We start from the raw sequence: 13,920 nt of genomic DNA, 5'->3' as shown, positions 1-13,920 counted from the left end.
ATGAACGAGAGGGAGGGAAGTGGAACAGTGAGGTTACAGGGGGCTGAGGTCAAGAAGGTGCAGGAGTTTAAGTATTTGGGGTCAACAGTCCAGTGTGATGGGGAGTGTAGGAAAGAGGGGAAGAGGCGAGTGCAGGCGGGTTGGAGTGGGTGGAGAAAGGTGTCAGGAGTGTTGTGTGACAGAAGAGTGTCAGCAAGAATCCAAGGAAAGGTGTACAAGACAGTAGTGAGACCAGCTATGCTGTATGGGTTAGAGACTGTAGCAGTGAGGAAAAGACAAGAGGCAGAGATGGAGGTAGCAGAGATGAGGATGTTGAGGTTCTCTTTAGGAGTGACCAGGATGGACAGGATTAGGAATGAGCACATCAGAGGGACAGCTCAGGTCGGCTGTTTTGGGGACAAGGTCAGAGAGGCCAGACTGAGATGGTTTGGACATGTGCAGAGGAAGGATAGTGGTTATACTGGTAGAAGGATGTTGGAGATGGAGCTGCCAAGCAAGAGGTCAAGAGGAAGGCCAAAGAGGAGATTTATGGATGTGCTAAAAGAGGACATTAAGTTAATTGGGGTGAGAGTAGAGGATGCCGAGGGTAGAGTTAGGTGGAAACAGATGATTCACTGTGGCAACCCCTAACAGGAACAGCTGAAAGAAGAAGAAGATTAATTCCATCAGTACAACAACAGTCATGCTACACTCACCACTATGTTCCTGAGTTTTTCAAAATTTAAAATCTTTTCAAAATTACAAATTGTGTTCTTTTAAGTTATAATCCTTTAGATTTCAGCCATGATAGGTTTGGCAACACCTGTGTCTACTGTCCTGTAGAACGTATCAAAGGGTAGGTTTGATTTGATGAAAATCTTAAGGATCCCAAATTTGAAGTACTAAAAGGCTTTTAATGTGAAACATCAGAAAGTGTTGAGTTTAATTACCAGTAGCTTTATAATAGTCAAAAATGGCAAAGTAGAACTGACTGGAATTACAAAGTAAGAATAGTATTTTTTATTCATCAGACGACAGAATGGTGATTATGATGTGACTTTTGATGTCAAACTAAAATAAATGATAAAGATCTGGCACTCTCTCCCTAAGGTACCATATATTTATGTATACATTGTACACTGTAGTCAAGTGTTCAGTTATAGACAACAGATACTGCATGTCACCAAATACTTGCAGCTCCATAGCTTTAAGGCCAATTCTGAGTGGGAAATAGCAAACTGAATAAATCCCCCTAAATTACATACTGTTTCTGGTTGCCTTGTCACGTGATATGCAAAAGTAAACCAAAGGAAAATTTGCAAACAGCATTTCACTTTTGAAATATCAGTGATCTAAAAAGGAGGAGGACTTGTTTTATTGTTCCAGTTTATGGTACAATATCCAGGTAGCCATAATGGAAATCTGTAGTCTTGCATTTCTTTTTCATCAGCCATAAACTTGAACATATGACTCTTGCTCCTTATGGACCACAGCATCTGATTTAACTTACTCAGCCTGAGTGTAACTCTTCACAAAGGCAGTGGAAGTTACATCTCAGAGTAGAGCTATTTCCAACGAAGTCATCTAAGGGTTCGGAAAAATGTAAACTCTGTTAAATGCTTCATCTAGAGGGAGACTGTCTCATAGTGCACTCACATACACACCCGCAGACAAACGTGCAGTGGAACACACATCACTTCTCATCAAACTGTTTAAAAGTCATAGGGATGTGGGGGCTTATATTTCAGGCATCATCTAAATCAGAGCAAATATGACAGGTATTTTCTGAAAACAAAATTTTGCCAGTTATGTTGCTTCTTTTAGAAATTAGATAAGCCATAAACCCACCGCTCTTGCGGCTGACATTTTGTTCCCGCTTCACCTACTTGACTGAAAACAATGGCACAGTTGTTGAGTATTAAATGAAGTTAACTCAACATATGAATCATTTGACCAAGTTGTTTCTCCACACATTTTTGTGCCCTAATCCAAAACATTGCTTAGGAACTCTGTAGAAATTGGAGTTATAAAAAAACTACTAGAATTACTGCATCTCCTCCGCCAAATTCATGTGAAGGTGACAGACATGAGGCAACAGCAACCTTTTGATTGTCAAAATCAGATCAGTTCATCACTGAATCCAAGTTTGTGCCGAATTTGAAGAAATTCCCTCGTGGTGTTCCTGAGATAACATGTTCATGAGAAAGGGCCGGATGTACGTAAACAGTATGTATGGATAGACAACCTGGAAAGTGTGAAAGTACCCACACTGAAACTTTATCTGTGTCAATATTATGGACTCATCAAATTAATAGTAAATAACCTAATGCCCTTGTTTTGGCACATCCACTAAAGCTGGAAGTAGTCAGATATCTTACTTAAAGCTACAGTATGAAAGTTTTTCAAATATTTTTGTTCTCGAAATCTGTTCTAAAACTTGTCTTAATATGGACAGGTGCTGTCGAAGCCTCGTGTGACCCAGACTCAGTGAACAGCACTGGCAGCAGTGCAGAGATATTAGCTTCTAAAGGTTTGGAGCAGGATTGACCTTTATAACCAATCACAGATGTTCAATTATTTCTGCCTGATTAGTCTGTTTTGTTGCCGTCTCATTTCTTGTAATTATATAATGACAAATATCTGAAGAGCTGGGCAGAGCGTGGCCGAGCATAGCGATCATAGTAGCACATAGTGGAGCAGAGTGTGTTGAGTTGGAGTTTCATGCTAGTGCTACCTTAAGTTACATAATAATTTTATAAAATAATTGTAATTAAAAGTTATAATCAAGTACTATGGAGCAATGTTTTATGATCGGGTCTCCTTTACATTGTATTGTTAATGAGAACTTGCATATAGAGTGGCTTGGATTCATATCTTCCTGTGGTTTGCTGCTATTAATTGGACCAGCTATTGGTGCTGGTAATATACCAATAATGGCAACGAGCAAGAAAAATGCTAGCATATATCTATGTATATCAAACCTCACTCTTACATGACTTCCGATGACTGAGGTGTATCGTAATGTCGTAATGTAGCTACAGTATGTAATGCAGCTTTTGCAACAGATGGAACACAAACTCCTTCAAATGTAATTGTCTGATCTCTCTTATTGCCAGATGCTTCAGTCTTTCAGCAGAGCCCTGGGACAATATACTGTCACATAATAAAACAATGAGCCACAGAAAACAAGCAGGTAGAGAAGAGAGGAAATACGTGATGCATTTCCCCCGCACTTTATAGAAAAAGAAAACAACAGCCTGACAGGGTTACAGAATGAGGACATGAAGCATTTTCATGTGCATTCAGCTTCAGGATCATGTCATTTTGAAGTTGATTCATCATTACAAAGGAAAATGTTTGTCACTGTTGAAAGCGATTCAGAGAGTGTTGAGACATGCAGGCTAAATTTTGGATTTTGAAATAAAATAAAAGCTTGGTCTTTTGAGTCTTACATGTCTGGGTGAGTCTTCTTGAACTTTTAATAACCATTCTCATTTATGTTAACATCTAAATCATTAAGGGATGTAAAGAGCAGATCAGGCAGACTGCAGGGTGATATCATTTTTCAAGCCTTTAGTCCTATATTTCTTAAACATGCCTTTCCATTTCCAAATGTGACTGACAGGATGACAGTGTTTGGGAACACAGCATATGGAGGATATACTGTACCACATGTTTTACATGATGAAAACACTGATGAAAGTATGTGGCCACACAGGCTTCTTTATCCAGTCATATCACTGATGTCACTGATAAAAGTGAAGCAGACAATTCTGTACGTGTTCACTTACCCACCAGCAGTGGAACGATTAATGGAATTTTGAGAACCAGTAAACCAGTTCTATACTTATTTGTGATACCTCTGGGATGCAGTTATAATTCAGTCATTGATTTTGTTGATATGCCAACATGAGGCTGTTTATCTAACACAGCCTTCCTGTTGGCGGAAGAAGCCACAATTGCACGCCCATAAGTTTTATTCAGCTGCAGAGAACACCACATTTCTTTCCTGACATTGCTTTCTAAACTGTGCCTTGAACTGTCCAGCATCAGATATCAGTGAATGGTTTAACTGCATCAAAATCAATAAACTGCAGTCTTAGAAAATACCTACTACATTTTTATAGCCACATAGAGTGAGTACAGCCATGTACAATCCCAAATGGTATGTAAAATCAAAAATAAAACTGAAAATAGTGATGTGTAAATCATGTGTCCTGTATCACATTGAAAACAACACAACAGCACATTTGATGTGATGCCTCATCAATTTTATTCTTGGTTCAAAATAAACACTCACTTCAATTCTTCAACAAACAAAGTTGGGTCAGTTGCATTTCAGGGCCAGTAATGATGTAAAACAATGAAATGATGATTCAGGAAGAGGCTCTCTGGTTTTATCATTCAGAAATAATTACAGACTATTTGGAGTTATGATGAGTGGAAATGATCATGCCCTACAAGACTATGTGTCATATAAATCAACTGTGAGTGAAATTTATGGAGATGTTTTAACGCTCCCCTTTTTTATTCGTGTCACTGGACTACACTAGACAAATTCAGGACAGTGAGGAGGAACCGAATTCCCCTGTAGCTCGGCTATTTGAAACTTGACTGGTGTGAGGTCTTATTTTGCCCTCCTCACTCATCTCTTCTTCTTTTTCTCAGGCAGTCTCCCAGTCTAAGGCTTTGATTACTGTAATGGGTTCAAAGTGATAAACACCAGAGATAAAAAAAAACATTTCAGAAATACCAAGCCTGTGTACAAAATCATTTGTAAATTTAGCTATTATTTTAATAAATAACAATAACCTGAGGCTGTCCTGTCCCCACCTCCTACACACGGCTGTGCATTGGCAAAAAGTAAATGTATGTGCTTTTGTTTCTTATTTTTTTCAAGGGGACCAAAAGTTCTTATGAGTGAAAGGCAGTTTCATTACCAAGGTTATGAATTGGTGTTAAATTTGACACTGTAGGCATCTCCAAAGCTCGCTGGATTCAGACTCCAAGGTACTGACTACACTACTTGAGTGTAGGCAGTACACATCTTCACACAACTAAAAAGAAAACAGTAAGAAATTTATGGACTTACGGTGCTCATAGAAAACAGCTTAGCTTCTTAGTCATCTACACAGCAGCATAATGCCTTGTGTTTTACTTGTGCTATATGCCTATCCTCGTGTGTCTGTCACACCTGGCCAATAAAGCTGATTCTGATTCTGATTCTATATGCCTATAAATCTGGGCCGCAACATATTTTTGCAGTTCATTTCCTGACATTTTATGTGCGTAACCGCAATGACTGTGAATTGGGATCTGAGTGATTCCAAAACATTGCTAACCTACATACGTAACAACTTGCTGCTGTGCCAGAACACCTCCTTTGTACACACAGATGGAGCACCAGAGCTGCTGCTGCTCTGTTAGGAATGTGCTGCTCACAACTTGCCTTTTGTGCAGACATGATGTTAAGCCTTGTACAGAGACTGTACAGTTTCACTCTGAACTGGTCACCCTTGGTTAATTTTAGAATCATATGTCAATTTCTGCTAGATTTGTTGCCATTGCCCTAACAGTCTGGCAAGCCAGAAAGGTTGGTCGGCTGTCAGAAGTCTAAAGAGTTTAATGGTCTGATTTCCTACACTGTTACTGTCACAAGATTATAAACTGTAGTGAGCTTGTTTTACAATTACTGTAATAAAATTTTGCATGCGGTGGCTAAAAGCCAAGTTTTGACTTGAGACTGTGCCGTGATATAAACCCGATCTTGCCTGCAGAAGCACTGTGACCACATCTCCTCTTTATAACTTTCCATTCATAGTAGAATTGCACCACTGCTGCCACGCGCTTTCTCTTTATTGGAATGATCTATGGAGAAAACCCACTAGATGGTCCAGGTTTACATTCAGTGTGAGCTCCACCTTGTAGCCAGTCAATCAGCACAAAGAGAGCACAGTTAGCTATGAAGGACAATCAAAACATATAGCATGGAATAATACAATGTACAAGATTTTTAAAAAGCACAGTTTCTGCCCAGTTATATTTTAGGTCTCAGTTTTTAAAGAGACAGTATAGGATTCAGAATACCCTATGTCATTCTTAGCTGTGGGTCATTCACCTGGCTATTTCATGAAATTAAGGGACAATGGAAACATTTTCACACTTTCTACTTTCTGAATTCAAACTCAGAATGGCTGCGGTCTGGGCGTGTCTGGGATTTAAACTGCTGAAATATTTAAATTTCCTGCAACATTATGCCACTGCCGCATTTCAGAGGGACATATGACCAGTTGGACACTTGTCACTTGAAAAGGTTGGAAAATATCATTACTATACAATTACAAACACTGTTTAAAGCATTCGCTCACTGTACCGATCTTAGCTGACTTAACAGTGTCAAAAATGTAATAAATCAGACTTGTCAGGTTTGCCCGGTGGCACCTGCCTCACTTCTTTTCCTCGCACTAGCCAGCTCCCTTGCACTGATTGCACAATTAGACACACCTGCCTCGATTCACTGATTCTCACCAGCTGCGCCTCGTTAGTCTCCCTCCTTATTTATACGCTGCTCACCGATCACTCCCTTGCTAGTTCTTTCGCTGTCTTCAGGCCTCCCCATGTATGTTACCGTTTTTGTTTGCCTTTGTGCCTAGTATGCTTTTTATTCTCTGTTCTCTTCTGCGCTTAATTACCCGAGTTCCTGTCGTGCCCCACCGTATCTGGTTTCCCTCCGCATCGGACCTCTTCTCTGGACCCTGGTTACCCTCAGCTCCACCAGCCACCGCCTTCACTGGTCGATGCACAGTCTCCAGTAATCTGTCTCTCTGATATTCCCTCCTCAGCCATCCTCATCTCCAACCCGACCAGTCCAGGAGTGACTCCAATACAGCCCGGCCCATCATCACTCCATTGACTGCTACTCCTGCCACCGCTGATCCACACCCGGTCTTTTCTCCACTCTACAATTCTTGTAAATATTTTCGCCCTGTTGGCACTGTAAATAAATCCCACTGCTTGGACCGAAGCCAGCCGCCTGGGTCTGTTGTTTTCTCCGCTCGCTCATCTATGTGTCGAGCGTTTCTAACAAGACTTGTATTAAATAAAGTATAATGAAAATTGCAGTGCTCATTTTAGTCCACAAAGGAGATATACTGTATACATTTTCAGGACCCCTTGGGAATTTCACATTTTTAAGGGATCAGACATTAGGGAAATATTCATGATTTTATACCTTCTGACTTTGGAGGTTATCATCAGGGAGGCTACACTCTTATTTTGTTTTCAACAAAGCTAAAACTTCATGCAGTAAAAGTGTTCAATGATGACATAGCTGTATTGTCTGGCCCCAGGCAGAAGCACCAGAAGCAAAACAGAAGCTATACGAAAATGCATAATGCTGAGACTTTTCTGTCTGTTAATTTGTGTTGTCATTTGTATTGTCTCTTTCACACAATGAATCAACTGACATGGTGTACTTAAATGACCTTAATGAACAAGTTCCAGACTTCACTAAAGGATATTCACCTCATTCTTACCCTCATCATTTACCTTTGTCACACTCTCACAACCTTTAAGTTGGGAAACCATGAGTCACTGGAAAGACTGATGTGTTGAAATATGATGCATTTACAGTGTGGTTAATCAATCCAGAAAATGTTCAGAGGTCCTGTACATTACTTATAGCACATGCTAATGCTTTTTTCCAACTGGAAGTTTAAATGTGGCCTGTAGAGTTTGTGATCACTAGTGGATCAATAGAGAAAGGTGTTTATGTATAGGTCCTTGTTTTGTTTGTTCATGTGCACAACAAACACTTGCATGTGGGCCATTCTTAGCAAAGGTTTTGCAATATTCACAGTGATCTGAACAACAGAAGGCAGTAATCCACAAATAAATGCAGCAATGCACAAAAAGTCAGAGAAGAAAAAGAGTAATATCATGTAAACATGGGGTACATCCCAAGTCTCTTATATGATTGTTCCTTGGTGCGTGATCCTTGTTCTAGTTGATGGAGAATTGAGCAGTGGTGGGAAAAATACTCAGATCCTTTGCTTAAATAAAAGTAATTATACAGTAGTGTAAAAGTACTTTGTTACATTCAAAATGTTAGCCAAGTACAAACGTAACAGTACAAAAGTATTAGCATCACCTTTATCCTTTAACCATAACTTTTAAAGTTACTGTATAATGCTTCAGGTTTCAGCTCTGGTTGAGCTCAGCCTTGAGCAGCTGCTCTGACAAAAATACAAGAAAAGAGCAATTTATGTAACCATTTACAGCATGGATAAATACAAAAAAAACAAAAAAAAGATCCTACAGCTTCCCACAGTACATTTAACTTTATTGTTGTTGTCTAACAATCTCCTATAAAGTAGGTTTCAACTACTCAGTGGTCATTTTGCAGCACCTTTAACTTGGTGCCTGACAAACAGGTCATCAAATGCATCAAATGTGCTTTGTGGATGATGGCATTTTGCACTTACAGATACTGTATAAGGCTGCACACACCCTGACTGTCTGTACATAGTGTCAACATGTCTATGGTATTTAAAGTGGCCGAATTATTAGCATATTGTCTCAGTCATCCAGGTCATAGTAAAATGAAATAACCTTAGAAAAATCAACTGGACTTAGATTTCTAGATCGAAGACGTTTCACCTCTCATCCAAGAGGCTTAATCATTTCTGTCCAGAACTGATGAAGCTGCATTAACTAACATCTCCCATTAATTTTTGACCTTTAAGGGCAAAGTGAGAGTCAAAACAAACTTTAGCAGTATCCCCTCCTCTTCTCCCTCTGTTCCTCTTTGCTCTTCCTGCCCTGTCTGTGAAAGTCGTATGTGGTCATGACAGCTGGAGACAGTTGTAGCAGTCAGGCTACAACTGGTTCTAGCAGTTTAGCAATATGCATATGTATGTATGTCTAACACTGCTTGTAGTGATGTATTTGCAGTAATACAAGCAAATTATACAGAGAAATGTTTTTTCCCCAGTAGTATTGTTACAGTACAAATGTTCGGCCACTATCGCATCACATTCAGTGTTACATACTTGACACACATAACGTTATAAGATAACCATGAGTTGTATGGGAAACGAGAAATTTCACGTTGCACTTTGGTAGTTGAACAAACTTGCGACTTTTCTAGTTGTGTTGATGGTTTAAATTTTAACAACTTCTCACAAAAATTCTGCATGGACTGCAGTGTTATGTCTGACATAAACTGAACCAAAACCAAGCAAAAATTGGCAAAATTACTTCAATTGCTAATGCTGGATAATGCACTGGTTTCAATTAATTTCACAACAAAACACTAATGTTGCAGTCAGTTAGAATGACTGCAAATTACAACCAATAATAATCAATAATCAATACAAAATTGAAATGCTAATGTTAGCTTGTTAATAATGCTACATATACATGTTAGCCAGCTACAGTACTTGTGTGTCTAGCAGGAAGAAAGCCACATCTGTGTCAAATTTTAGTCCTTTGGATGCTTTTAGTGCTCTCTATTTCTGACAAGGCAAAATGATGTTAACCCTAGTTTTGAGAACATTCTCAGTAAAGGAAATGGGGAAAAAGAATAAGGTACATATGAGGACAGCCCAGTGCTTTTAATGTTCTGTCATTAGATCAAATGACAGGGGGTCCTTATGGGAAACGACAATATGTTTCTTTCCCAGTGAGTGAATGAAAGGTAGAGCCATATTTGTGTTTCTGTAGGCTGGAAATTATGCGTGCATGTGTTTTGGCCTGTGTGTGTCTGTGTGTGTAAAGATGATTTTCTATATGGCTTTCAAAAGCCTCCTTGGCAGCATTCATTGCAATCCAGGGGCCAGACACTTGTCTTCAAGTCAGCTCTTCCACTTGAAGTGGGATGACTTCCAGTAGGGACAAAACATCCACATGGTTTTATTCTGATATACAGTACAGAGCACCAGTCATGCTCAGTAATGTGAATTGGCTTCTGCATCATGAGACAAATGATGTTTGATATGTTCATGTATGTCTCTTGATAAATTTTGTGGCTAAATTTCCATATCAAAGTAACTGTCTCCTGTATCTTCCTCCCATGCATTAACAAACAGATAAGAGTGAGAGAGATTGGAAATCTACCCTCCTGTGAGTCCTAAGCAATCAGTCACTGGTTTTTCCTTCAGAGCAATTGGGTATCAATAATACATCAATATAATGTCTTTGAAGTCTCTACTTCAAGAAATTAATATGTCACACAGTAGTTGCTATGCAACAACCATATGTGGGTTTTCATCCACCAGGTTTTACAGGCACTTACAGTTTGTGCATACCAGCCCTCACTAGAAATGATGGAAATTAAAAAAAAAATCTTGAAATATTACAAAACAAATTTTTTGGCTTGTCTGAGGTGGAAAACTTGGTGTATCAATAAAATAAAAATGCGACAAAGTGCAATGAAATCAGATATAACAAACTAATTATAACACTCATGAAGCAAATGACTTAAATGACAAAATGAAAAATATAGTAGCATCAGATTAAAAAATGTAAAGGTTTTTTACAAGCATTCACAGATATTAAAATGCCAGTTTGAAACATTATGATTATGTTCTTTTTCCATCTCTTCATAAGTCTCCATTGCTTTCACCCCCTTGTTTTTGCAGACTCTTGACTATGAAACCAAAAAGTCATACACTTTCAAGGTTGAGGCATCCAATGCTCAGCTGGATCCCCGTTTCCTCCACCTGGGGCCCTTCAAGGACTTGGCAACAGTCAAGGTGAACATCCTGGATGTGGAGGAGCCTCCTGTCTTCACCAAGCCCTCCTACTCTCTGGACGTGTACGAGGACACTCCACCGGGAACCATCATCGGCTCAGTGACAGCTTATGACCTGGATGCCAGCAGCAGCGCTGTCAGGTAACAAGCCCTTCATTTGTTTGTGGGACCAGTACTGAGTCAGTGCTGTTAAAAGGCCACAATTTGCTAACCCCTGGACATAGGAACATAGGCTTAACCTCTCACACTAAGGTGGGATATTTGAAACCTATTAAAGCTTCAAACACAGGTGGAGATACTGGCTCAGTAATTGACTACCATGAACCTGCGAACAGAGTTCCCTGCAGACCTCTCTCTTTCATGTTATTAATTCAGGACCAGACCCTAAATCCTCCCAAAAAGAATAACAATCTGCAGTTATACCTTCAGATGTTACTTCTACTAAGAAAACTTTAGGAGCCAGTATACTGTGGCTCTTTGAGGAAGTGTTAAGTTTGGTCTGAAATAACCCATAAAAGCTGTATGAGCATGATTTTGGGGTACAGTTTTAGCTGACATTATTTAACTTTCTAGGATTGGACACCCAGTTTATGATATATAAGTTGGAATAAATAGATAATTGACTAATTTATCCTTTTTTTTAAATTTTGTCAACAATTTGGTTTTAACAATTAGTCATCACTATGTCCACATTTAAACTAATTGTATTTTGTTTTGTGAAATAACTATCATATGCACTTTTAAACGTCCCCTAATACAGTGTCTAACACAAGACAACTCAATAAAGATAGAGTTTAAAAGTTTATTAAGCAGCAAGCAATAAAGCAAAATATCAACATCATCAACAATAAATTGTTTGATTCACTACAAATCAACAAAAGCTATTTTTAATCATGAATTTAAGCTCACTACTCTAATTACAATTATTACAGTTGAGCTCTCACATTACTGAATAAAAATCAAAGAATCAGTCATTTTTTGGTTCAAGTTGGTAGTTGTTGAGTTTTGTTGAAATTCACAATTCCAACACCGGTTCCCTCAAGGCAGGGACTCATGCACTTCTTGCTGAAGTATGGAATTTTACTGAACAATTCAGGCATCCTTGTTGCATCCTGCTCTTGGTAACGGCTCTATATCTTCTCTTCCTTTCTTTCTGCCTCTCCCCTGCAGACTAGGTTGGCCTGCAGGGGAGAGGCTTCAGTCCCTGTGTCTTCACTGGTTACCAGGCAAATATACCAATGTGTCTTCTCAGCCTGATTCTCTATGCTTTCTTTGTTCTGTCTTCTGGAACTCAGAAAAATATCCAGACAGAGCCTCCTGCAGCAACTGCTGAAAAGTCCTTTGTTCCTCTTTTTGTTGTGGGTTTTAAAGGGTTTCTGTGAGTTAAGCTTCCTTCTCATCTCCAGTCAGACTTCTCCTTTTGTCACTACCTTGGACAGCTGTCAGTTGGAACAGTTGTATCTCTTGGGTCACTTTTGGTCCACACCCAGGTGGTGTCTACAACCACCAACTGTTACCATGACTCAGTGTTATTTTTCCCCATTTCTCTCTTTTGTCAACTTCTCGGCTCACTTAAACATTTCATTTTAAATACAAAACCATTTTTACATTTGTTTTATCAATAAAATCACTCTTATGTTTAACTTCATTCTCAAACATTACTACTCAGTAAACAAAACATACTACACACATCTTGTCTATAATCATCCTTACTCACTGATTATTTCAACTTCCTACTTTATACCCTGAGCTATTATATCTTAATCATTTTTCTCCCTTTTCCATTCCCTCTTGCTGTTTTCCTCTTCCTCCTCGGGGTCTGGCTCATCCACCAACTCATCCACTACCACATGTTCTTCATTCTCCTCCATTTCTTCCTTTTCTCCTTCCCAGAGGTCTGCTAATCCCTCTGCCATTGGTTTGGGCATGACAGGGCAAATACAAATTTACCATCAACTCTTCCACGTCTTGTTTCTGCACCATTATACTTTCTGTCATAGGTACATTTTCTTTTAGATCAAGTCACACTTCCATCTCTTTCCCAACTTTTTATTGTTTCCTCAGGCTCTGCTTTCTTGAATAATGGCCATTCCAATATCTCCTAAAGGTACTCTTATTGTTTCTTTGGGACTTCTATTTGCAAAGAAATAATCTGTCTTATGGCTTCCTGCAACTCTTCCTGTAGGGCTAATTCAGCCACCGGGTCTTTGAAGGCCAGTGCTGACTCAGTGACCTCTGATCCTTCATCACCACCTTCTTTGACTTCTTCCAGGCTCTCCCCAGGACTCGTTTTTACAGCTTTGCTGACAAAACAAATACCTTACTACTGTAATTAAACTCTGGAAACCATGCCATTTGAATTTTGTTGGACCTCTCTGCAGGATTTGACACTGTTGACAGGCACACACTCTTGGAACATCTCAAAAATGTTGTAGGCATTCAAGGCACTTGACTGGTTTGTCATATTTTCAACATACTTAAAATAGATGGTTTCTCTGAGCTCTGCTACTGTTTCTTGTGTGTACCATCTTAAGGCCCTTTACTCATTTCATTCTATATGATGCCATTGCAGCCTGGTTTTTAGAAAATGCAACCTTTACTACTGATATGTGGACAATACACAGCTATATTTTCCATCCATCCATCCATTTTCCTCCGCTTATCCAGAACCGGGTCGCGCGGGCAGCAGTCTAAGCAAAGATGCCTAGACTTCCCTCTCCAGACACTTCCTCCAACTCCTCCAGGGGAATTCCGAGGCGTTCCCAGGCCAGCCAAGAGACATAGTCCCTCCAGCATGTCCTGGGTCTTCCCTGGGGCCTTCTCCCGGTGGGACATGCCCGGAACACCTCCCTAGGAAGGCACCGAGGAGGCATCCGAAACAGATGCCCGAGCCACCCCAGCTGGCCCCTCTCGATGTGGAGAAGCAGCAGTTCTGCTCTGAGCTCCTCCCAGGTAACCGAGCTTCTCACCCTATCTCTAAGTGTGTGGAGGAAGCTCATTTTGGCCGCCTGTATCCGCGATCTTGCCCTTTCGGTCATGACCCAAAGCTCATGACCATAGGTGAGAGTCGGAATGTAGATCAACCAGTAAATCGAGAGCTTCGCCTTACAGCTCAGCTCCTTCTTCACCATGACGGACCGGTACATTGACCACATTACTGCAGAAGCTGCACCAATCCGCCTGTCAAT

At 39.9% G+C, this 13,920-nt stretch overlaps 1 protein-coding gene across 1 annotated transcript in view; it reads left to right on the top strand.

The window, feature by feature from the left end:
* Positions 1–13,920, top strand: part of LOC109967647 (cadherin-12-like) — a 125,524-nt gene that overhangs the window by 82,293 nt on the left and 29,311 nt on the right. Inside the window, 1 exon segment of the mRNA XM_020613381.1 lies at positions 10,620–10,873. Within this exon segment, the coding sequence (XP_020469037.1) occupies positions 10,620–10,873 (254 nt within the window).

The sequence above is a fragment of the Monopterus albus genome, unplaced genomic scaffold (genome assembly GCF_001952655.1).
Source record: "Monopterus albus unplaced genomic scaffold, M_albus_1.0 scaffold133.1, whole genome shotgun sequence".
NCBI lineage: Eukaryota > Metazoa > Chordata > Actinopteri > Synbranchiformes > Synbranchidae > Monopterus > Monopterus albus.
Note: the sequence above shows the minus strand (reverse complement) of the source record. Positions and strands in the feature narration are given on the sequence as shown.